The sequence below is a fragment of the Prinia subflava genome, chromosome 7 (genome assembly GCF_021018805.1).
Source record: "Prinia subflava isolate CZ2003 ecotype Zambia chromosome 7, Cam_Psub_1.2, whole genome shotgun sequence".
Taxonomy (NCBI): domain Eukaryota; kingdom Metazoa; phylum Chordata; class Aves; order Passeriformes; family Cisticolidae; genus Prinia; species Prinia subflava.
In genome coordinates, this window is record NC_086253.1 from 839,675 (window position 1) to 865,093 (window position 25,419).

General features: G+C 50.9%; 1 protein-coding gene across 5 annotated transcripts in view; it reads left to right on the top strand.

Moving 5' to 3' along the window:
- Positions 1-25,419, top strand: part of EXOC6B (exocyst complex component 6B) — a 262,928-nt gene that overhangs the window by 24,035 nt on the left and 213,474 nt on the right. For all 5 annotated transcript variants that reach the window (XM_063401247.1, XM_063401249.1, XM_063401248.1 and 2 more), the window contains exons 2-5: positions 18,753-18,918; positions 23,225-23,272; positions 24,838-24,928; positions 25,070-25,115. In XM_063401247.1, the coding sequence (XP_063257317.1) occupies positions 18,753-18,918; positions 23,225-23,272; positions 24,838-24,928; positions 25,070-25,115 (351 nt within the window). The remainder of the gene's footprint in view (positions 1-18,752; positions 18,919-23,224; positions 23,273-24,837; positions 24,929-25,069; positions 25,116-25,419) is intronic.

Genomic DNA, 25,419 nt, shown 5'->3' on the forward strand with positions numbered 1-25,419 from the left:
ATTTATGATTATTTGCCATGGTCTACAATTAATTTATATTATTTACAATTAATTGCTGTCGTTTACAATCAATTTCTATGATTTACAATTAATTGCCGTGGTTTACAATCAATTTCTATGACTTACAATTATTTGCCATGGTTTACAATTAATTTCTATGACTTACAATTAATTGCCATGAATTACAATTAATTTCTATTATTTACAATTAATTGCCGTGGTTTGCAATTAATTTCTATGATTTACAATTATTTGCCATGATTTACATTTAATTTCTATGGTTTACAATTATTTCCCATGGTTTACATGTAATTTCTATGACTTACAATTTAGACTATGACTTAGAATTTATTTCTAAAATCTCCTCTCAGCTCCTCACTCTGGAGTGGGGTAAAAGCCCAACTGAATAAACCCTGGGAAGCCCCAGCATGGAATAACAAATTCTGGATTTCAAAGTAGCTCCCAGTTGGTTTTGGGGTGCTCAGAGCTGTGGCTGCATCTCGGGATGTTCATCCCACCTGGAATTCCCTGGATTCCCTCCTGCCCCTTCCAGGCGTCCTGGGAGCAGCTCTTGATTTCCCAGAGCTGCCCAAATCCTCTAAAAATAATATCCCAGAGATTCAAAATGACAAAAAAGTGATGAGGGACAAAAGGGCCAAGTTAATGAGAGTGAAAACTGGGCTAATGAACTTCTTTAATTAGATGAAGGCAGTTCAAGGAGAAATGAGTCAAGGTGGGTGCAGAACAGACCCCAGGGGATGTGGAAGGCAGTGGCAGAGCTCAGGCAAGACTTTTTATTCCTATTTATTCCTCTTCCTATTCCTATTTATTTATTCCTATTTATTTATTCCTATTTATTTATTCCTATTTATTTATTCCTATTTATTTATTCCAATTTATTTATTCCAATTTATTTATTCCTACTCCTGCCTCTCCTTGCGAGACCCAAGCTCAACCAAGACTTTTTTATTCCTATTTATTTATTTCTATTCATTTATTCCTATTTATCTATTCCTTTTCCTATTTATTTATTCCTCTTCCTGCCCATTCCCAGGGTTCTTGGAAGACCCAAGGTCAGCCAAGACCTTTTTATTCCTATTTGTTTATTACTCTTCCTCTTCCTATTTATTGATCCCTATTTATTTATTCCTATTACTATCCCTGTTTATTTATTTCTTTTCCTTTTCCTCTTCCTATTTGTTTATTTGTATTCCTCTTCCTATTTATTTTTTCCTATTCCTGCCCATTTCTGGTGTCCTTGCAAGACCCAAGCTCATCCAAGACCTTTTTATTCCTATTTATTTATTGATTCCTATTTATTGATTCCTATTTATTGATTCCTATTTATTGATTCCTATTTATTGATTCCTATTTATTGATTCCTATTTATTGATTCCTTTTTGTATGCCTCTTCTTATCCCTCTTCTTATTTATTTATTCCTATTCCTATTTATTTATTTGTATTCCTATTCCTATTTATTTATTTTTGTTCCTACTTATCTATTCCTATCCCCATTTATTTATTCCTATTTATTTATTCCTATCCCTATTTATTTATTCTTATCCCTATCTCTATCCCTATTTATTTATTCCTATCCCTATTTATTTATTCCTATTCCTATTTATTTATTCCTCTTCCTGCCCATTCCCAGGGTCCTTGGGAGACCCAAGCTCCTCCCAGACCTTTTGTTTCCTATTTCTTGATTCATTTATTTTTCATTTATTGCTGCTCCTGGGGTCCTTTGGAGGCCTCTTCCTGCAGGGCCCCAGCTCTGCCCTGCCTTGGGGTTTGGGCTGGGGAAGGGCTGGGGTGTCAGAGGCACAAACGGGGGGAAAATGGGAAAAAAACGGGGGGAAAATGGGAAAAAACCGGGGCAAAACCGGCCAAAATCCCCCCAAAATACCTTGGTATTTATATATATTTATATGTTTATATATTTATATAGATTTATTTTTTTAATATTATATATATATTTATATATTTATATATTTATATATTTGTATATTTATATATGAAGTTGTAAAAAGTGTCCTCCCCTTGTGGGGCTGTGGTGGTTTGACATGGGGAAGTGATTTTTCAGGTTAATTTTTAGGCTAATTCAAACCAGTTACTAATTAGTTAAAGTAATTAGTAATTTGGTTTGAAAATTATAGTTAATATAGTTATTAGAGAAATGATCTGCTTTTGTGAATATCTAGGGTTAGATATTAGAGGAATTTTGGCAAATTTTTAATTTTTAAAATTTATTTTATTTATTTTATTTTATTAATTTTTTTTTTTTTTTAATTTTTACTTTGGAAAGAGGTGGTAGGAGCGGTGTGCTGGCTCTGTATTTTAAAAATTTCATTTTAATTCTCATTTTTTTCCTTTAATGTGTGTTAATGAATCTATACCTGTAAGTTTAAACCTACTGTACTTTTCTCCTAATCCTGTCTCACAAAAAGAAAAAAAAAAAAAGATAACCACCCAAATTACATTAAATTTAGCAAACAAGAACAAACAAATGTAAAACCACTACGGCAGTGGCAGGGGAATAAGATGTTCCTGTGGGATCATCTTTGTGGTGAGCTGAGATTCCCTGTGGAGCTCCCTGAGGGAAAAGCCTGGAAATCCTGGTTAAAACTGGGGATAAATGGAATAAATGTGGAGAGAGGTGGGTCTGGAGGGAGCTCGGTTGTGACCCAGAGCATCCCCAGGGGCTGGGGTCGCTCAGGTCCTGCTCCCCCAGCCCCAAGCAGGGAATTCAGGAGGGAAAATCACCCTGGAGCCCTTTGGGGTGGGAAATGTTCCACCCTCAGGGACGGGGGCTCTGCCTGAGCTCAGACCTGGGCTGGGCTCAATCTGCAGCCTAAGCAAGCCCAGCCTTCGCTTCTCGCTGGGCTTTGCAGAACAGGTTGGGACTAAAGTTATTCCAGCTCCTTTTTGGGATTTGTGTGTGGGATTGGGAGCTCTGGGACCTCCTCTCTCATTAGTACAACAATCCCTCATTAATTTGCAGGGGTTGGACTGGTTGGGTCTGTGCTGGGGGTCCCCTGAGCTTTTCAAATCCCCAGGATGAGCAGACACCGCCCTCAGGACCATCCGGGATGTTTTGCACATAAATGTGAATTATTTTCCCAGTTTTCCCTGTGCTGTGCCGCTGGGTGTGGGTGATTTTTCTCCCCCAAACTTTTGGTTAAAATTAGAAATTCTCTTTGTGCAGGATCCTTTGCCACTACAGAAGAAAAAACCAAGTGACCTTAAGTTCCCTGGAAGGAATATAGTGATTTATTGGGAATGGAGAGATGGGAGGAGGAGGAGGAGCGAGGAGGGTGACAATTCCCATGGGATGGGGATGAAGGCTCAGCTGGGAGCACCCAGGGAATTCCCCAGGGCACTCATTCCTGCAGACTGGGGAAGGAAAAGGAGGGAAATCCTTGGATCAGCTGCCTGGGGAGTCTCAGGGTCACCCCAGCCCTTCGAGTGGGTCTTGCCAAGGGCATTTCCCCCTTTCCCGGTGCAGGTAGCAGCTGGAAAAGGGAATTCTTTCCTTAGTGAGTGCTCAGGGCCAGCCAGTGCTCCTTGGAAAAGCAGCATAGCTGGAAAAGGGAATTCTTTCCTTAGTGAGTGCTCAGGGCCAGCCAGTGCTCCTTGGAAAAGCAGCATTGCTGGAAAAGGAGGGGTAGGACTGAGCTGCTTTCCTTGTGGTGCTGTTTGATTCAGGGGGGTGGCAGTGGATCGAGGGTTCATGGAGTTATAAAATGGTTTTTAGGTAGGAAAAGCCCTCGGAGATCAGGTCCAGCCATACTGACACAGGATCCAGACACATCCAAGGTGCTTTGTTCAGCGTGGGATGTTCTGTGTGTGTTTTCTGACTGGGATTTGCCTGCTCTGGGTTTGGAATTTCCTTCCCATCCAGGTTCCCAGTGAAGGTGACACCGCTGTGGTTCCACACCCTGGGGTTCCACTGCAGGTCAGGCTGAGAATCCCCCAGAGCAGAGCAGAGCAGCTGATCCCCCTGAGCTTTGTCCCCTTCCAAACCCCACATCCAATCCTGCTCCGGTGTGTCCTGTCCCCTGTCCCAAACCCCACATCCAATCCTGCTCCGGTGTGTCCTGTCCCCTGTCCCAAACCCCACATCCAATCCTGCTCCGGTGTGTCCTGTCCCCTGTCACAAACCCCACATCCAATTCTGCTCTGTCCCTCCCAGTGTGTGCTGTCCCCTTCCAAACCCTACATCCGATCCTGCTCCGGTGTGTCCTGTCCCTAATTCCAAACCCCACAGCTGACCAAGCTCCCATGTGTCCTGTCCCCTGTTCCCCCCCAAGGTGTGCCCTGTCCCTGCAGTGTGTCCTCTGCCCCTGTCCCCACGCTGTGCCCCATCCTCTGTCTCCTCCCCGGTATGTCCTGTCCCCCTGTCCCCACCCTGGTGTCCCCCTGTCCCCGCACTGTCCCCGGCTGTGCCCTGTCCCTGCTCCGTGCCCTGTCCCCACCTTGGTGTCCCCCTGTCCCTGCTCCGTGCCCTGTCCCCGAGTGTCCCCCTGTCCCCCACCCCAGGACAGAGCAGAGCGGCAGCAGAGCCTTTGTGCCGCTCCCTCCCCGCCCTCCCATTCCTGTGGCTTCGTGCCCGCCCCCTGATTTCAACACTTCTCCCGAGGATTGTCCACGTGTGCCGGGAGAATTCCAGGCCCGGGAGCCGCATGTGGCCGCGCTCGGTGCTGGGCTCCCTTCTGGACGCGTGGATTCCTCTCTGGGATGGAGCAGCCTTGTTTACAGGCACGGTGAGGATGATTCATCCCTGCCTGAACGCTGCCCAGCTTGGACGGGCTGCAGCTTCTCTCGCCCGGCTCTCGGAGCGTTCCCAGCCTACACATGGCTCGAATCAAGTGTCCCTGCAGCTGCAGAGCGCCTGACGCAGCCTTTGTCCCGGGAATTGTTTCCATTGTCCTCCCGAGGAGGGGAGGCAGCTCCTCGTGGCCACCTCTGCCCATCCCTGTGTGGCCTGGAGCTGCTCTGCTTCCCCTGGATTGGGGTTGTTCCCTCCATTCCCGGCTCTTTGGGAAGCTGCACCCCAAAAGGGGAGGGCAGTTGGGAGTTCAGCTCGTGGCCACCTCTCCCCATCCTTGTGTGACCTGGAGCTGAACTGGATTGGGGTTGTTCCCTCCATTCCTGGCTCTTCTGGAAGCTGGACATGGGTTTGTTCAAGCTCTTCTTAATGGCTTTGAGCATCTGAAATTCCTTCTTTAATAGGGACATTCCTATTATTCTGTTACATTGTTAATTAGGGGAATTAGACCTCATTTCCTTTTGCGTCTTGCCTGGCAAGGAAGAACTGGATCCCATTCCTGAGGTGGCTGTGGCTTTATGGGGGCTCTGTTTTTCCACTAATTTACGGTGTGAAAGTGTTTTATTGGCATTCCAGAGCTCCTCGGGAGACTCTGGAATGTTCATCCAGCACAGGTTGCCCGGAGAAGCTGTGGCTGCCCCAGGATCCCTGGAAGTGTCCCAAGGCCAGCTTGGGGCCACCTGGGATAGTGGGAGGTGTCCCTGCCCTTGGATTGAGCTGATCCTTCCGATCCTTCAGATCTCTTCCAACCCAAACCATCCCATGATTTGAGCCTGGATCTTTCCCAATGAGGGAAATGGGGATTTGCCTGTGTCCATCAGTGAAAGTTGAGTTGGGTCCTCAGAAAAGCTTGGGAAACCTGGCAGGATTTGACTCCTGGAGTCAGAGCTCTCGGTTCTTTCAGCTCCTGGGAGCACTGGTGAGGCTCAGGGGGGTTTCCAAAGAGGAGCTCCAGCTCCTCTGGAGTTGAAACTGTGGAAAACAGGATTTTGAGGACCTGCAGAAGCCACCTCCAGAATCCTGTCCCTGCCTGGAGCTGTTTGGTGTCTGCAGCAGCAAACGCACCGAGGCTGCTCCTCCTCTGTGTCCTCCTGGCTTATTCCTTGGGAGATCAGTCTGAAGGGATTCCAGAACATTCCCTGATGATCCCTCCTGGATTTCAGCCCTGTCACAGTCTGGAAGCTCTATCCAGTGTTTAACCTATTTCTCCTGGGTAGTTTAAGCCCATTTTTGTTCTTCTCTTCAACAGACACAAATATTCCCATGGGAATGTGAGTCCTGGCCTCCTCTGGTCCTCACAGATCCCAAATCCACTGCCTTTGAGTCCAGCTCTGCTCCCTGAGGATGTGGCTCTTTAAACACTCCTCTGATTAAGCTTTTGGGAAGTTTGATTGGAAATTCATCATCCCCTGGTCCTGTGCATCCCTGATTTCGATGGCCCAGTCCTGGGGATGTGGGGAAGAGTCAGCCTGGAGAAATGAGATGATGGAGAACCACAGGAGGAGAGTAAAACACGGGAAATCTTCTGCCATTCCCAGTTTTCTCTTTGGGGAAGCCCCAAAGTCAGGTGGGTTTTTGAGGAGGTCTCCTGCAGAACTTCTCTACTTTTGGGTTCATGACCTGAGTGTTCTCCAAGGGAACCAAAGGGATTCTCATTCCTGAAACCCCTTGCAGGGATTCAGCCGTGGAACCCCACATCCCTGGTGATGCTGGGGTGTCCTGGCTGGCCTCTCCCCGCAGCCCTGGTCCCCTCCAGGTCCCAGGCTGGGATCCCAGAGAGTTCCAGGACGTGGATTCCAGCATGTCCTGGCCTCCGATTTATTTATTCCTCTTCCTATTTATTTATTCCTATTCCTGCCCGTCCTCAGAGTCCTTGGGAGACACAAGGTCCTCCAAGACCTTTTGATTCCTATTTCTTTCTCTATTTATTGCTGTTCCTGGGATCCTGGAGACCCCATCCAGCCACCCCTTCCTGCAGGATTCAATCCTGCTCCGTCCTGTCCAGTTCCAGGCTCTGTGTCCTCCAATTTGAGACTGGCACACGGTGAGTGCTGGAAGCAGTGACAGGGCTGGAGGTGAGGGTGGGTGTGCAGTGGCTGAGGCTGTGCTGAGGAGAGGAGGAAATTCAGAAAATCACAACGTTCCTGTCCCTGCCTGGGGATCTCCGCTGGGGCCTCTCCTTCAGGAGCCCCTGCTGGATTCCTGTTGGATGAGATGGATCAAGGGCATCCTGAGCTTGGGCAGGAGCCTCGCTGTCCTTGGGTGCTGTGGGACAGGGCTGGATGGGGCTCTGGAAGGTGCCCGTGGGGGTTGGGGTGGGCTTTAGGGTCCCCCCAATCCCAGCTGTGATCCCGGGAATGCCGTGTGGGCCGGGCAGGCGCTCCTGGGGCTGCCAGGGAGGAATTTCCCCCCAGGGTTGCGTGCACGGCTCCATCTGCTGCTGGGAGCAGGAGCTTCCCAGCACCATGGACTGGCTCCATCTGCTGCTGGGAGCAGGAGCTTCCCAACACCATGGACTGGCTCCATCTGCTGCTGGGAGCAGGAGCTTCCCAACACCATGGACTGGCTCCATCTGCTGCTGGGAGCAGGAGCTTCCCAACACCATGGACTGGCTCCATCTGCTGCTGGGAGCAGGAGCTTCCCAACACCAGGGACTGGCAGCCAGGGCCATTCCAGGCAGCTCCTGGCCTGAGGGAGACCTCGGCTTGACCTTCATCCCCCTGGGGAAGGAGCTGGAAGCTGCTGGGACAGGGCTGCGGTGCCAGGCGGGAAGATGCTGCTGCCTTCCCCTGAAAATCCTTGGGTGAGCGGAGAGCCCTGGAGGAGCAGAGAGCCCTGGAGGAGCAGAGAGCCCTGGAGGAGCAGAGAGCCCTGGAGGAGCAGAGAGCCCTGGAGGAGCAGAGAGCCCTGGAGGAGCAGAGAGCCCTGGAGGAGCGGAGAGCCCTGGAGGAGCGGAGAGCCCTGGACGAGCAGAGCCCTGGGTCAGCAGAGCCCTGGACGAGCAGAGCCCTGGACGAGCAGAGCCCTGGGTCAGCAGAGCCCTGGACGAGCAGAGCCCTGGGTCAGCAGAGCCCTGGGTCAGCAGAGCCCTGGACAAGCAGAGCCCTCACGAGCGGAGCCCTCACGAGCAGAGCCCTGGGTCAGCAGAGCCCTCATGAGCAGAGCCCTCATGAGCAGAGCCCTGGACGAGCAGAGCCCTGGACGAGCAGAGCCCTCACGAGCAGAGCCCTGGACAAGCAGAGCCCTGGGTCAGCAGAGCCCTGGGTCAGCAGAGCCCTGGGTCAGCAGAGCCCTCACGAGCAGAGCCCTCACGAGCAGAGCCCTGGGTCAGCAGAGCCCTGGGTCAGCAGAGCCCTCACGAGCAGAGCCCTGGACGAGCAGAGCCCTCACGAGCAGAGCCCTGGACGAGCAGAGCCCTGGACGAGCAGAGCCCTCACGAGCAGAGCCCTGGGTCAGCAGAGCCCTGGGTCAGCAGAGCCCTGCATGCCGGCGGCGCTGTCCCTGCTGGAAGGGCTCCATCCTCCACCATCCCCTGGGATGAGTTTTGTGCCGAGCGTTCGGCGTTGGGCACGTCCCGAGGATTTGTTGTGCCTCTGCTGGAGGCTGTGACAACATTTCTTCCCAGCAGAGAGGAGGGGGCCAGACCCTGAGCCAAGAACGCTCCGGAAAAAAAAGAATCCAAATCCACTCGTTTAAACAATGCATAAGACAACAGAAGGAGCTTTGTTGGTCGGGAAGGAGCTTTTATTGGGCAATAACGCAGCGAGAATAGACATGAAAATTGTTCTGTGGTAAAATAATCTGCTTGGAGAGTTGGGGAGGGCTGCGAGGGGGAGTTTGTGGGGATGAGGCTTCCCTTAGCTCCGGGGCTGACGTGGAGCTGCTGGAGAGGGTCCAGAGGAGGCCCCGGAGCCCTGGGAATCCTCACCTGGAGGGGGGTCAGGGGTTGGAGCTGGAATTCCCTGGATGTGGCTGGAGGGGAACCCGTGGAGGGTTTGTTGCACAGTGGTGCTGGGTTTTGGGATGAGCTGGAGGATCTCAGGGGGCTTTTCCAACCTTGCTCATTCCACGTTTTTAGAGCAGAGGACTTTTCCCGTGGTTTGTGCTCCCCATGTTCTCCTCAGCCTTTTCCCTTCAAATCCAAACCCAACTCCTTTGGTTTTCCATGGGTCAGTAAATGAGGAGCTGTGGCTGGGGCGCAGTTTGGGCTCTCTCCTTCCTCCCCTGATCCCTTGGGATTCCTGATCCTTCTCCTGCCCTTCCCTTGGACCCGTGCTGACCTTCCTCCCCCGCAGCCTCTGGAGTCGCTCCAGCCTCCCGCTGCCTTTGGCTGCCGCTCCTTGGCGCTCCCGCTTTGGTGGCACCACCATCGTCCCCTGGCTGCCTCCGGATTCCCAATTTCCTCCCGAAACCGCGGAGGAAAGCCAGGCCCAGCACAAACCCGGAGCAAGCCCTGCTGAAAGCTCCCCCTGGCTGAGGCCAGAGCGGTCCCGGGGGCTTCGGGGCGGTTTTTGAGGAGCGCTTGGATGTGGTTTGTGGGGATTCTCCCACCCTGGAGCGGCGGGAGCGCACCTGGGGCTGCTCCTGCCTGGGGGAGAGGTGTTCCCAGCTGGAAAACCGGGATTATCCTGGCAAAAATCAGCTTCAGTGGTGCTCTACAGCAGCTGCTGTGCTTCCTGCCTGGCGATAATGGGGGTGATAATGAGGCATCCCAGTATTTTGTAGAATTTTACAGTGACTGGAATGGTTTCTGCTGGAAGCTGGACATCGGCTGGGGAGGGAGATGTCTGTGGGTGTGAGTAGGACAAATCCGTGTGCAAATAGGTAGGGTTGAAGATTTTATATCTTCCAAAAGAGACAAAAAAATTGCATTTTCTGGTTTTTTTGGTGTAAGTGTGGACCTGTGTGGGTGACAGGACACAGCAGAGTGGGTCTAGATTTGTGTTGAAATTTTGAGCTTAAATTTTGGGCTTTAGTTCTGGGCTTTAATTTAGTTCTGGGCTTAAATTTGAGATTTAAATTTTGAACTTGATTTGGGACTTGAGTTCTGGGCTTTAATTCAGTTCTGGTCTCAAATTTGGGCTTTAAATTTTGAATTTAAGGTTTGAGCTTAAATTCTGAGTTTAAATTTAGGTCTTGATTTTGGGCTTTAGTTCTGGCCTTTTGTTCAGTTCTGGGCTTAAATTTGGGGTTTAAATTGGGTTTAAATTTTGGGCTTGATTTTGGGCTTTAGTTCTGGGCCTCAATTCAGTTCTGGGCTTACATTTGGGGGTTTGAGTTTTGGGGGTTTGAGTTTTGGAGGTTTGAGTTTTGGGCTTCGATCAATTCTCTTTAATTGGCAAAATGGAAACAAAAAGTGAATTCTCCTCTGGCTTTTCCCCTCCCTCCCCAGGTAACCCAGGTGGAACCACCTCAGCAGGAAACCTTTGCAGTGCTGATGCCGGGTCCTAATTGGATAAACCTTGGAATCACGAGGCTTAAACTCCTGCCAGTTCCATCCTAACCAGGCATTAATCTTAAAACTTAAAACTTCCTTTGCCCTTTTTTCCATGGAGCTGTTGCACCACTCCTGAAGTCACCGTTTTATTTTTATTTTTCTGCCGTGCTCAGTAGTTAATTTGTTTATTAGACTAAGATTAAACAAACTGCTAATGCTTTTATGTAGCTTAACGAGAAGAAAATGTTTCAGAGGGATTCAAAACCACCACAAAAGTTTTAAAAGGGGGGAAAAAAAGAAAATTGAAGTCCGCAGCAGAGTCAGGAATTTGTTCCTCTATTAATTGGAACCAAAAGCCACTGGTGGTGCACTGTCCCCAGCTCTGCCCTTCCATCCCTGCAGATTTCCCTGCTCTGCATTTCCAGCTGAATTTCTCTGGGTTCCTGGAGCGGGGTCAGCCCTGCTGGAGACCCCCTGCTCTGATTGATGGGATCAGGGAATGCTTTGGGAATGCTGTGGGACCCCAAGGCCCTTCCAGTGCCACCCCTGGACACCTCTCACCATCCCAGGGTGCTCCCAGCCCTGTCCAGGCTGGCCTGGGGCACTGCCAGGAGTGGGGAAGCCTTGCCTGGAGCACCCTGGGGTGCGGGGGTGTCCCTACCGTGGCAGGGGGGTGATGCCTTGGGAAGGCTGAGCTGGAATAGAGCCAGAGAATAAAGCAGAGATTTATTAAAATGACTTTTAGGGCACACCTTGGGCAGGACAGGGCCTGAGCAGGGCTACACCCAGAAGGGACCCAAAATGGACCCAAAATGGACCCAAAATGGACCCAAAATGGGCACAAAATGGACAAATGGTCACCAGGTCTCACACTTTGATCAGTTTTGGTCCATTTGCACTTTGGGGTTTCACTGTCCCATTGCAGCCCCAGGTGATGCAGTCCCATCCTTCCTGTTCCTCCCTCAGCCCCCCCTGTTTGTGCTTTTTGCCCTGCACACTTGTCCCAGCTGTCCTGGGTGTGCAGCAGGAGAAGGATTTGTTTTGTGTCCCTGCTGTGTGCAGAGCTGAGTGAGCCTGAGTGTGAGCTCAGAGCTGCCCCTGGGCAGCAGGGCCGGGAATGCAGGGGAGGGAAAACTGAAGGCATCAAGGACACTGGAAGGACTTTGGGGTCCCTTCGCACCCAAACCACTCTGGGATTGTCCCCTCCTGCCTCTGGCCATGGCTGAAGTTGATTTCTACCTGACCTCAGTGTCCCTTTGAGTTTTCTCTCAGCTGTACCCCCAAACCTCCCCTCCTTTCCCCCCAGATCTCCCCTCCTTTCCCCAATTCTGGCTGCTGTGAGTGGAGAAGTGGCTGAGGACACCGGGGAGCACTCAGGGCCTCGTGGGGCAGGAAAGGTGGGAGATTTAGCACCCACACCTGGTGGGGCAGGAGGGGTGGGAGATTTAGCACCCACACCTGGTGGGGCAGGAGGGGTGGGAGGTGTTGAGTCCCCACACCTCGTGCTCCTCTCGTGCCACCCCTCACCTGCTGCCAGCTGGGAAAGGGCAGAAGCACCTGAGGATCCGTGGGGGGAGAGGTTGGAATGTGCAGCTGGAGCAGAGGGAGAGCCCTGGGATGTGACAGGGTCAGAGGAGCAGCTCCCATCTCTGGGACAGGGACAGGACCCTGGAATGGCTGGGGCTGCACCAGGGCAGGTTTAGGATCTCAGGGCAGGTTTAGGATCTCAGGGAAAGGTTCCTCATCCAGAGGTGCTGGCACTGCCCAGGCTCCCCAGGGAATGGGCACATTCCCAGCTCTGCCAGAGCTCCAGGAGCCTTTGGACAGCACTCCAGGGGTGCCCGGGATGGGGTTGTTGGGGTGTCTGTGCAGGGTCAGGAGCTGGACTGGACAATCCCTGTGGGCCTTAGGATATTCCATGACTTTCTGTCTCTGGCACAGGCTGGGATTTTGGGGTGTCTGTGCAGGGTCAGGGGTTGGATGGATGATCCCTGTGAGTCTCAGGATATTCCAGGATTTTTTGACTCTGGCACGCAGGCTGGGATTTTGGGGTGTCTGCAGGGTCAGAGGTGTGATCCATGATCCCTGTGGATCTCAGGATATTCCATGACTTTCTGACCCCTGGCACAGGCTGGGGTTTTGGGGTGTCTGCAGGGTCAGGGTTTGGATGGATGATCCCTGTGGATCCCAGGATATTCCATGACTTTCTGACCCCCTTGGCACAGGCTGGGATCTTTGTCTGCCTTATCCCGTTTCTGCTCCCTCTGCTCCAGCTTTGCTTTGCCCCTTTTTTGAGGGATAAACTTTGCAGGAGCTCCAGGCTGCACGTGGCAGCTCCTGATCCATTTGTGGCTTTCCTGGAAAGATTTTTTTCCAGTTTGACCTTTCAGAAAAAAAAAAAACAACAAACCAACAACCAAAGCCCAAATGAAGTGGATTTTTAATGGAAGCTGAAATTGTGAAACTTAACAACCCAATCCAAGGAATTTCAAAGCCCTCTTCCGTAGTTTTGTTTAGTGAGTGCACTTAAAAGCCCTAAAGCAGGGAGATCTGTCAGTGAGCAGAGCTTCAGGGAAGAATTACAGCCTGCTCTGGATTGACCAGATAAGTACATGTGGGACAGCCCCTCGCCATCAGACTTTTTCAATCAAAAGCCTTTTTGTGGAGCAGCTTTTCTGACCAGTAATATTTTTTTATATGGCAAAGAAGGATAAAACAAAAAAAAGCAGCCTCCAGGATGGTTTTCTGTAGCTCTGTCCCAGCCTGTTCTTAAAACCAACAGAAGGAACAGCCTGAACTGAGCTTAGTTCTTGTTTATTCTTGTTTTCTTCCTCCTCCTGTCGCTTCGTGTTGTGCTGTCAGGATTATTCATGACTAAAAATTCAAATTGCAGATAATTCTCTTTTTAGAGTGGGTTTTGTGCATCACCCTGGATGTCTCCAGCATTCCTGGTTATTCCAGGAGGGTTCCATGGAGCTGCAGGCTGGGTTTGGTGTTTGAGGTGTTCCTGGGGGTGCAGAGCAGGGTGGGGGATCCCAAGGTTTGGGGCAGGAACAGGGAATGTCCCATGGAGGGGAAATCCAGGAGGAATGTGTGACCAAGGTGCCAGTGAGCAGATCTGGCAGGGCCAGGGGTGACCCTGCTCCCGGGGCCACGATTTGGGGCTCCAGGAGGGTTTTCCAGCACTGATGTCAGCTCAGGAAGTTGGATCTGCATCAGAACCAGGGGGGAGGATGAGGATGATGGGGGAATTTGGGATTTTGGGGTGCTGAAGGGGCGAGGTTTGTTCTTTGCACCATCAAAATGAGTGTTTAATGTGGATTATTTGGAGTTGAGAGTCACTACGGGGTCATTGAGTTCTCCTGTGGGAGGATATTCCAGAGGCAGAACCATCCCCAAGTGCTGGAATGTCCATCCTGCAGCTTTGCATTTTCCTTGGAATGTCCATCCTGCAGCTTTGCATTTCCTTGGAATGTCCATCCTGCAGCTTTGCATTTCCTTGGAATGTCCATCCTGCAGCTTTGCATTTTCCTTGGAATGTCCATCCTGCAGCTTTGCATTTTCCTTGGAATGTCCATCCTGCAGCTTTGCATTTTCCTTGGAATGTCCATCCTGCAGCTTTGCATTTTCCTTGGAATGTCCAAGCTTTGGAGTGCTTGGGGTTGGTCTGGCACTTCCCTGTGCTCTCTCGTGTTTTGGAGGGAGATGGAAAAGGGATCCTGGAGGATCAGGAGGGCTCAGAAAGGGAAGGTCCAGGGTTGGATTTTCCTGGAAAAGGATCCTGGAGGATCAGGAGAGCTCAGAAGGGAAAACTCAGAGCTGGTTTATCCTGAAAAAGCAGGATAAAAAGGCCTCAGAAGGGAAAGAGGTTCCCATCACATGCTGGTGTTTCCTTCCTGTCTGACACCAAACTTTGTGTTTTCCACACTAAAGTTTGGCTAAAAAGGAACAAAATAATATAATTTCTGATAACCAAAGGGTTTTAGTCATCAGACATTTATTTCTTAGCTTTGCCACCTCCAAAGGGAATTTTTCCTGGACATTTTAAAGAATTTTGAGGTGTCTATTTCCCCCATTTTCAGAGGTAAACCCCAAATTTGCCTTTGAACACAAACACGTCATCGCTGCTGTGGGGTTTTTACTGTTTCAGTTTCTCCCTGGATGCAAACACAACTTATCCACCTTTATTTTTTCTTGGAATTCTCCTCTTTGAGCTGAGAATCCTTGGAGTCCCTGGTGGGACTGCTAAGAGGCCGTGCACCACTAGATGGCACTCGGGCTCCAAATTTCACATTTCAGCAGCCAAAACTCCACCAAACGTGAAGGGAAATCCACCAGCATCACTCCAGTGGTGCCTCTCCTGGAATCTGAGGAAGTTTTGTCTCTTTTTTTCCACCTTTAGACCAACCAGGAGAAGGCAATACCCTCCCCATCACCTGCTCTGGGTGTCTGGGTTCTTTTACACCGAATTTAAAGAGGTTTTTAAATTCTGGCATTGTTGTTTTGCCACTGAGGATTTTTTTCTGACGCTGCAGAACTGAAATGGCCTGAAAGAATAATAATTAAATAGATTTTCTGCCGCTTTTTAGCTCTGTCTTGGTATTTTTCCTGTTTATTTGAGGCCTTTGCAGGGATGGATTCTCCAAAGGGAGCGGTGAGCTCAGATCCCGCCACAGGAAAAAGGAATTCCTGTGTCCACCTGGGTTCCTGGAGCTCTGATTCTTTCTGGAGCACTGCTCCTCACTTCTGTGATTAATAATTTTGAATTATTTTATTCTTACAGCTTGCTCAGCTCTCTCATTCCCATCTTTTCTCTCCAAAGGCTGCCTGGAATCCGCTCTGTCCCTAATTTGGCCCTAATACCTGACACAGCTCGGATCCACAAACCTCACTCCAAACTTTACTCTTGGACTGGGAGCGAGTTCAGGTTTAGGGGCCAAAACTTCCCAGGGTGGGATTGCCACAATCCATTAAAAATATCCACATTTGCTGTAAAAAACCAGGAAAACAATCCCGGAATTCCCAGGGTGTGACATGGTCCCTCTGCTTTCTAGGGAAACATTTGAGGGATAAAAATTGGGATTTAACTTCCATCTTTTTATTTGGTTTTAAGCTGAAGGAGGGCAGGGATGGTTGGGATCGTGGACAGGAATTCCTGCCTGGGAGGGGCTGGGCTGGAATTCCCAGCTTTGCTGTGGCTGCCCCTGGATCCCTGGCAGTGCCCAAGGCCAGGTTGGATCCACCTGGGAATGTGGGAGGTGTCCCTGCCGTGGAGGGGGATTGGGATTTAAGATCCCTTCAATCCAAACAATCCTGGAATTCCGGGATTTCCCACTCCCAGTACTGGCTGTGGATATCCTGCAGTGATATCCCCAGCAGCTCTGCTGTCCTTTATCCACAGGGTTGAACTGGGGCTGTGAGGGGATTTTGGCAGCTGAGCAGATCCTGTTTGCATTGTCCCGTTCACCCTTGGAGCCCAAAGCACGTCCAGAGGATTCTCCAGGAGGGATTTCTCTCCAGGGGGAGCAGAGGTGGCTCAGCTCAAAGGCAAACCTTTGTTTCTTGTGCTCCTGGCCTGTTCTGGGCTCTCAGGGAACACCAAAACGGTGGGAAAAGACAAAAAAGTTGGAATAGAAACATTTTGGGTTTGGTTTGTCTCTCAGGGAACACCAAAATGGGTGGGAAAACATAAAGAGTATTTGGAATAGAAACTTTTTGGGTTTGGTTTGTCTCTCAGGGAACACCAAAACAGTGGGAAAAGACAAAAAGGTTGGAATAGAAACATTTCAGGTCCTCCTGGGCTGTTCTGGTCTCTCAGGGAACACCAAAATGGTGAAAAAAAAGTGTTGGAATAGAAACATTTCAGGTGGCCTGTTCTGGTATCTCAGGGAACACCAAAATGGGTGAAAAAAGGGAAAAAGGTTGGAATAGAAACATTTTGGGTTTGATTTGTCTCTCAGGGAACACAAAATGGTGGGAAAATGTAAAGAAGACTTGGAATAGAAACATTCTTTACCCCAGTTTGGTGCCTGGTTTATGACCAGGCCCTTTGTCCCAGGAGGGTGTTCCTGGGGTCGGATTTTAGACATTCCTGATGAGTGCTGGGCTCAGATTTTCGCCATTCCTGGTAAATTTTGGGCATTCCTGGTGAATGCTGGGGTCAGATTTGATTGTTCTTGGTGGATGCTGTGCTCAGACTTTTTGCCGTTCCTGGTGAATTTTGGTCATTCCTGGTGGATCCTGTGCTCAGATTTTGGGTATTCCTGGTGAATTTTGAACATTCCTGGTAAATGCTGTGCTCAGATTTTTGCTGTTCCTGGTGAATTTTGGGCATTCCTGTTGAATTTTGGTCATTCCTGGTGGATGCTGGGCCCAGATTTTGGGCATTGCTGGTGAATTTCAGGCTCAGATTTTGGGCATTCCTGGTGAATTCTGGGCATTCCTGGTGGATGCTGTGCTCAGATTTTGGTCATTCCCGTTGAATTTCCGCCGTTCCTGGTGGATTTCTGCCATTTCTGGTGGATTTCCACCATTCCTGGTGGGTGCTGTGCTCAGATCTTGGCCGTTCCCGGTGGATTCCCGCCGTTCCTGGTGGATTCCCCTGTTCCTGGTGAATTTTGGGCATTCCTGGTGGGTGCTGTGCTCAGATTTGGTCATTCTTGTTGAATTTCCACTGTTCCCGGTGGATTCCCCCGTTCCTGGTGAATTTTGGGCATTCCTGGTGGGTGCTGTGCTCAGATTTGGTCATTCCTGTTGAATTTTCACCATTCCTGTTGAATTTTCACCATTCCTGGTGAATTTTGGGCATTCCTGTTGAATTTCCGCTGTTCCTGATGAATTTTGGGCATTCCTGGTGGGTGCTGTGCTCAGATTTGGTCATTCCTGTTGAATTTTGGCCGTTCCCGTTGAATTTTGGCCATCCCTGGTGGCTTTCCGCTGTTCCTGTTGAATTTCTGTCGTTCCTGGTGGGTGCTGTGCTCAGATTTCCGCCGTTTCTGGTGGATTTCTGCCATTTCTGGTGGATTTCCACCATTCCTGGTGGGTGCTGTGCTCAGATCTCCGCCGTTCCCGGTGGATTCCCGCCGTTCCCGGTGGATTCCCGCCGTTCCTGTTGAGTTTTGACCGTTCCTGTTGAGTTTTGGCCATTCCTGTTGAATGTTTGCCGTTCCCGGTGGATTCCCGCCGTTCCCGGTGGATTCCCGCCGTTCCCGGTGGATTCCCGGCGTTCCTGTTGAGTTTTGGCTGTTCCTGTTGAGTTTTGGCCATTCCTGTTGAATGTTTGCCGTTCCCGGTGGATCTCCGCCATTCCTGTTGAATTTTGGGATTCCTGTTGAATTCCCGCCGTTCCCGTTGGATCTCCCCCGTTCCTGTTGAATTTTGGGATTCCTGTTGAATGTTTGCCGTTCCCGGTGGATGCTGTGCTCAGATCTCCGCCGTTCCTGGTGGATTTCTGCCATTTCTGGTGGATTTCCACCATTCCTGGTGGGTGCTGTGCTCAGATCTCGGCCGTTCCCGGTGGATTCCCGCCGTTCCTGTTGAGTTTTGGCCGTTCCTGTTGAGTTTTGACCGTTCCTGTTGAGTTTTGGCCATTCCTGTTGAATGTTTGCCGTTCCCGGTGGATTCCCGCCGTTCCCGGTGGATTCCCGGCGTTCCTGTTGAGTTTTGGCCGTTCCTGTTGAATGTTTGCCGTTCCCGGTGGATCTCCGCCGTTCCTGTTGAATTTTGGGATTCCTGTTGAATTCCCGCCGTTCCCGGTGGATCTCCCCCGTTCCTGTTGAATTTTGGGATCCCTGTTGAATGTTTGCCGTTCCCGTTGGATCTCCCCCGTTCCTGTTGAATTTTGGGATTCCTGTTGAATGTTTGCCGTTCCCGGTGGATCTCCCCCGTTCCTGTTGAATTTTGGGATTCCTGTTGAATTCCCGCCGTTCCCGGTGGATCTCCCCCGTTCCTGTTGAATTTTGGGATCCCTGTTGAATGTTTGCCGTTCCCGGTGGATGCTGTGCTCAGATCTCCACCGTTCCTGGTGGATTTCTGCCATTTCTGGTGGATTTCCACCATTCCTGGTGGGTGCTGTGCTCAGATCTCGGCCGTTCCCGGTGGATTCCCGCCGTTCCTCTTGAGTTTTGGCCGTTCCCGTTGAGTTTTGGCCGTTCCTGTTGAATGTTTGCCGTTCCTGTTGGATCTCCGCCGTTCCTGTTGAATTTTGGGATTCCTGTTGAATTTTGGGATTCCTGTTGAATTCCCGCCGTTCCCGTTGGATCTCCCCCGTTCCTGTTGAATTTTGGGATTCCTGTTGAATGTTTGCTGTTCCCGGTGGATCTCCCCCATTCCTGTTGAATTTTGGGATTCCTGTTGAATTCCCGCCGTTCCCGTTGGATCTCCGCCGTTCCCATTGAATTTTGGGATTCCTGTTGAATTCCCGCCGTTCCCGGTGGATCTCCCCCGTTCCCGGCGGGCGCTGATCCGCGTGTCCCCGCGTGTCCCCGCAGGTCGGTGTACGACGGGGAGGAGCACGGGCGCTTCATGGAGAAGCTGGAGGCGCGGATCCGCAACCACGACCGCGAGATCGAGAAGATGTGCAACTTCCACTACCAGGGCTTCGTGGACTCCATCACCGAGCTGCTCAAGGTGCGCGGCGAGGCCCAGAAACTCAAGGTGAGAGCAGACCCTGCCCCGACACCGCCCCGGGCACCTCATTTTCGGTGGCCCCTTCTCAGTAATCTCTGGAGCCACGTCCATCTTCTCTCCTTTCATCCAGAACATTCTATCAAAAAAAAAACTCTCTCTATATATAGATATTTATTTTAATTCTTCCCGGAGCAGTGGGTTGGTCGTCAAAAATGTAACAATTATTTGGCCAAACCTGGACTAGCGTGGTGCATTAAAAGCAGCAAGAAATGTAAAGCCAAGCCTGTTTTCCGTAGGGAAAGTGCTTCTCCTCGTGGATCTGATCCCAGTTTCTTGGGCTAAAATAAGCCTCGTGGTCTTTAAAGCTGTGCAGGGAGATGAGGGAAAGGTGGGATTTGCCCAGTTCTTGGAAAGGTGCTCAGTAATGTGTGGAAAAAGCCATTTGTAGGATGAGGATGTGGAAGGAGGGGCGGGAAGGAAACTGGAGAGGCTTCAGGAAAAGGGACCAGGAGGTTGGAGGTGTTTGGGCTTGGGGTTCAAGCCTGGTTCCTGTGCCTTAAAATACAAATATTCCAGATTTGGGGAGTTGTGTGAGTGTCCAAACCCTCCTGGTTTTCCTCCAGGCAGGGCAGGGAGGGGCACCTGGGCTGTCCCTTCCTGCAGGAACAAGGTGGGACCTGGGCTGGAAATCCCAAAACCCTCCCAGGAGTCACTCAGTGAATGGGGCTGAGTCGTGTGGCTCCCAAAAAGTTGTGGCTCATTCCCAGGAAGCAGCACAGGGAGATTTTCTGGCTGAGTGGAGCCTGTCCTGGTGGGAAGGACCTTCCTGGGAATTGGGAAGGGCTTTCTTGGTGTTCAGAGTGTGGGAGACCATTCTGTGGGCACTGAAAAAGCTGAAGTTCTAAATCACCAAATCCGTCAGAAAAAGGAAATTTTCTGGAAGAAAGGGAAGCGCTCAAAGCCAGGGTGCTGAGTGCTGCTTTTAGCACGTTTGTTTATTCATTTAAAGCTACCTGTGGCATTTCCCAGCAGGATTCTTACTCTGCACATCCAAGTCTACCCCAAAAAGGGATTTCCTCTCAGGAACACCTTCCTGAGGGATGTCCTCAGCAGAATTCATCCAGCAATGCGTTGCAGGATGAATCCATTGGAATGACCATGAAATAAGTCCTTTTTTTCACTCTTTTTTTTATTTTTTAATTTTTCCAAGCCATTGTTTCCAGCCAAGAACTGCACATTGTTTGTTTGCTCGGAGCTGGTTCCCATTCTGCCACTTTGTTGGTGGCTCACTGTGAAGTCCCTCCCTGTCCCCTCAGGATCTCCCTTGATTTCCTCGCCTGTGCGATCCATAAAACAGCACATGGCGAAAACATCCCCAGAAAGTCCCTTCTGAGCCCTCTTTGTGAGCCCTTCCCCGGGGAATCCTCTGTGGATCGAGTGCTGAGAGCGCCTTCGCTTCCAGCCATTCATCCCCCATTTGATGTCGGCCTTTTCTCCGTGGGGCCGAGCTTTGAATGCGGGAGGAGCTGGAGCGGGGCCCTCCCTGCTCCCTCCTCCTCTGCCCCGCTCCTGGCTGCGTGTCTGCAGGAATGGCCCTGCTGTCCCTGAGGAGAGCCCAGCTCCAGGTGGAAGTGTCCCCTTGTGTCACTCGTGTGTCGCACGGCGGCTCCGGGGGGCTCGGATGAGCTGGGGGCTGGTCAGAACCTCAGCACTGCTCCATTCCCAGGACCCTCCCCAGCTCCCTTTGCTCCTCTCTCCCGGTGTTTTACCCCTCTGGAATGGTCCCAGGGACTCTCAAGCCCCCTGCTCCGGGTGGAGGAACAGCTTGGCCATCCCACAAATCCCTGGAGCGCTCCCGGTGCCTCCCCCCTCCTGTGCCACCTGTCTGCCCTCCTCTGCATGCCTGGCTTAGCAAAGCCCAGCTCTGCAAAGCCCATCTTAGCTGCACGGGGTCTGTGTAAACACCCATCAGGCCTGGAGACTCCAGAGCAATCCCACCCCGGCCCCGGGGGCGTGCAGGGATCCCTCCAGCCCTGCCTTCCCTGGAGCTGGGCTCGCTGGGATTTGGACACCAAACTCCCCGGCCTCGCTTTAGGAGAGGTTTTAAATTACCCGACACGGATTCCTTTTTCCTGGTGGGATTTTCGGGATCTGAGCAAATCAAATAATCTTTGGAAGAGATGCTGGGCTCCTGCTCGTAAAAGCTGCATACATCATAAAGGAAATGAGCAGGTTTTGGGCAGGGCAGGGAGCCAGCAGAGCTGGAGCTACTGCAGCACGGGAGAGATGGGATGCAGATGCTGGAGGGGAAATCATGGATAACTCCTTTCTTCCACCCTGGGAAGTTTAAAAAGCACCAGGGCTGGTGTGGGAATTAGAGAGAGCAGTGAGCTTGGATGATTCTGCTGCTGGAAGCACCACAAACCTTCCTGCTGCAGGCTGCGCCAGGGGGGTGCCCAGGATCTTTTCCTATAGGGAAAAAAAGGGATCCTGAATCAGTTTTATGTGAATGGATCCAAAGTTCCCCTTGTGTGTGACCTGCTGAGCTCAGAAAGGAGAGGGATTGAGGGACCATGGAATTGATAAGGTCGGAAAAGTTGTTCAAGGTCTTCAGGCCCAGCCACCACCATGATCCCTCCAAAGCACATTCCCAAGTGCCACATCCGCTGGGCTTTGAACCCTTCCAGGGATGGAGGCTCCTCTGCCTCCCTGGCAGCCCCTTCCAATGCTGGCAGCCCCTTCCAAGAATTTCCCAAAATCCACCTTCTCCTCCTGTCCCTGTCCCTGGAGCAGAGCCCGACCCCCCCGGCTGTCCCCTCCTGGCAGGGACTTGTGCAGAGCCACAAGGTCCCCCTGAGCCTCCTTTGCTCCAGGCTCAGCCCCTTCCCAGCTCCCTCAGGAATTCTCCAGCCCCTTCCCAGCTCCCTCAGGAATTCTCCAGCCCCTTCCCAGCTCCCTTCCCTTCCCTGGACACGCTACAGCCCTTCCCTGCTCCCTGAGCTGCTCCCCGCTGGATTTCTGCTCCAGGATGGTTTTTAGCTTCTCAATCCCCCTTGGAGCTCCTCCTGCTCCTCTATCCCCATCTTGCCCCTCCTGCCTTTCCTTCCCTGGGGTGGAATTCCATCAAATTCCTTGTTTCCATAATTATTCCAAAGGAGGCAAAGCTCTCGGGAGGATTTGTGAGATCTCCCATTCCTGGAGGTGCTTTGAGGGCTCTGTCTCCCAGCTCGTGGTGTTTTCCAAACTCTGGGAATGGTTCTGCTTCCAGAAGGAGCAGAACTTTGGGAAATAGGCAGGAATTTGTTCCTGAAATGGGGTAGGAATGCAGCAGCAGCTCCACTGTGGGGAGAGCCTGGATCAGACTGGGAACCTTTTACAGGGACGAGCCTGGGAATGAACATTTCCAGCTTCAGGAGCTGCAGAAGGAGATTTTAGGGAAAAAAGGGAATCTGTGGCATGGAAATCTGAGAGTGATGTGAAATCTCAGAACCCTGAGCAGTCCTGCTGGAATTCCCTCTGGAATTGGCTGCATTGCTGGAGATCTGGAGTTGGGAATGTTGGCTTGGAAGTTTGTGTTGGTTTTTCCTGCTGTCCCAGGGTTTCCAACCCTTCCCTGCCTGAGCTCAGGAGAATTCCCAAAGTTCTCTTCCTACCCCTTGCCCAAAGAATGGGAGAACTCCTGATTTTCCATCCTGATGGGCCCCAAAATTCCCTTTGTTCTCCTGTGGGTCCTGCTGGGGCTGGGAGGGGCTGGGCTCTTCCCACTCCAGGGAATCCTCAGGTTTGCCAAGTGGGAAATTTTTCATCTCCAAGCCCCAGCTTGGTGGAATAATTCAGAAAAAATACAGATTTTCTTATCCTGAGTATATAAAAATATCTTACACCAGGCAGGAGCAGGGATCCATCCAAAGGGAGATCCCAAAGGAAGTTTTTTAAGGATTTCTGTAAATATAAATAATTATTTCTAGGGAAAAGCTCCTGGTAAAGAATCCTTTCCTGTTGGGATATGAAGGAGCTAAAACCTCAGTGGAATTGATTTGGTGATGGTGAAGGGAATTCATTCCTCCCCCACTCAGCTGAAAACTGGAGCTTTCCAGACTGGATCCATGAAAACCCCAGCATTTTGAATGAATTCCTTAATTTCCCTTTTCTCCAGTGGCAAAGAGGAGAACCCCAGGATCTGTCCCCCGTGGCTGTGGCTGTTCCATGAGCCATAAACAGCTTTTCCGTGGAGCCGTGGGCAGGGAGGGTGTTCGTGCCCAGGTTGTTGTGGGGGCAGGAATCCTGGCCTGATTTATGGGATGTGCTTTGTGTTTTCCCAATATTCCCACAGAACCAAGTGACCGACACCAACCGGAAGCTGCAGAACGAAGGGAAAGAGGTAAGGGATGGATCCAGCCCTGGGATTGCAGCCTGGATTGGGATGGGAGGGAGAATTCCCTCTCCAGCCTGGCCTTGTTTGTCCCTTGTGCACATCCCTGGGTTTTCTCCTGGAATCTGAGCGCTGAGAAATCCCTTTGAGCTTGGGATGAGGGAAGTTCCCTTCCAGCCAGGCCTTGTATCCGTGTTTGCCCCTCGTCCCCACCCCCAGGATTTTCTCCTGAAGCCTGAGCTGAAAAATCCCTGTTACTTTTGGGATGTGAGAATTCCCTCCTTGTACCCTTGTTTTTCCCTTTTTCCACATCCCCAGGATTTCTCTTGGAGTCTGAACACTGAATAATCACTTTCAGTTTTGGGATGAAGAGAATTCCCTTTCCAGCTTGGCTTTGTACCCTTGTTTTCCCCTTTTACACATCCCCAGGATTTCTCCTGGAGTCTGAACACTGAATAATCACTTTTAGTTTTGGGGTGTGAGAATCCCCTGTCCAACCTGACCTTCTATCCTTGTTTTCCTTTTTCCACATCTCAGGTTGTTTTCTTTTTGAGCCTCCACCCTCAAAAATCCCTGTTAGCTTTGGGACAGGAGAATTCCCTGTCCAACCTGGCCTTGTATCCTGGTTTTTCCCTTGCCCACATCTCCAGGTTTTCTCCTGGAGCCTCAGCCCTGAGAAATCCCTGTTAGCTTTGGGGTGAGGAGAATCCCCTGGGAGTGAGCAGCCACATCCTGTCCTTGAGACCCAGCAGACCTGGAAGAGATCCCTGAAATGGGCAATAATGTTTTGGGATCCACGGGATGTGCTCCGAGGCCGCTTTGATGCCTTTGGTTTTGCTGCTCCCTCTGTTGAAATCCAGGGAATTCAGGGATGTTCCACTTGCTGGGAGCTGCCTGACCCTGAGCTCGCTGCTTATCTGAGCAGGGCTTGGCCTCATCCTGCCCTTGGGGTGGACACTTGTGGGTTTGTTATCAACTTTTCCTGTTAGAGCCAGGATTAAACGCTCCAGAGATGGATTTTGTGTTTGGACTTAGATGTTTATTAATCCTTATCTGTGTTACAGTCTCACAGGCTGTGAGTTCTGGCTAACAAAGTGAAAATGCCTCTGTCTCTATCTCTCTACAAGGCCTTTTAAGCACAAACTGGTCAATTATGAAATGACCCCTAAATTATTTTTACTTTTAACCCAATAACCAAACACCCTTGGCCTGCAATGTGGATTTTTCTATCCAATTACAAAACACCACCCAGACCCATGGAGGAGAAGGTGAAAAAGCAGGACTGGCCTCTGCCCTAAACCCTCCACCTTGCTTTATGTATACATTACTGTGTTCTAAACCCTTAAACTCTGAGTTTCCCACCCTGTGCTATCACACACTTCTATCCAAACTTCACCCCCACAATCCCAGAGCTGTCACTCAATTTTGGAGCCTTCTCCAAGGCTCAGGTCAGTGCAGTGTTTGCCTGGGGTCAGTGCCTGGCAGCACAGAGAGCCTGGAATTCCCAGTGCCCGGGTTCCAGCAGAGCCCGGGGGTGTGTGCTGGTCCTGAGGGATCTTTTCCCATTTTTCCAGCTGCTGCTGGCCATGGAGGAGCTGAGGCAGTGCCGCCTGCAGCAGAGGAACATCTCGGCCACGGTGGACAAGCTCACGCTGTGTCTCCCTGGTGAGGAACCTCCCCTCCCTCCCTCCTCGCCTCTGGAGCTCTCTGCTTCAATCCCCAAGGTTCCTCTGCTTCCCTGTGGAGCTGCTTTCATTCCCAGCTCTGTGCTCCTGTCTCAGAGCTGTGTTTTCCTTCTTTTCCCAGTGCTGGAGATGTACAGCAAGCTGCGGGAGCAGATGAAATCCAAGAGGTAAATTGGGGCTGAGCTGGGGTTTTATGGGAAGAGTCCATGGAATTGTTTGGTGCTGGGTAATGAAGGGAATCTCAGCATTCAAATCCAGCCTTTCCAAGTTAAATTTCCTGGGTTTTGGCTGCTTTCCCTCACAGCCCTGCCCACGGTACAGCTGAGAATTGGGATGGCAGCAGGTTCAGATTTTGGGAATTATGGTGGATGCTCCTTGGTTTTTTCTGGAAGCTCAACCAATGCATGTTACCAGCTGAATTTTATTCCATGAATGCCAGAATACAAATCTTACTACAACCTGAGAGACCCC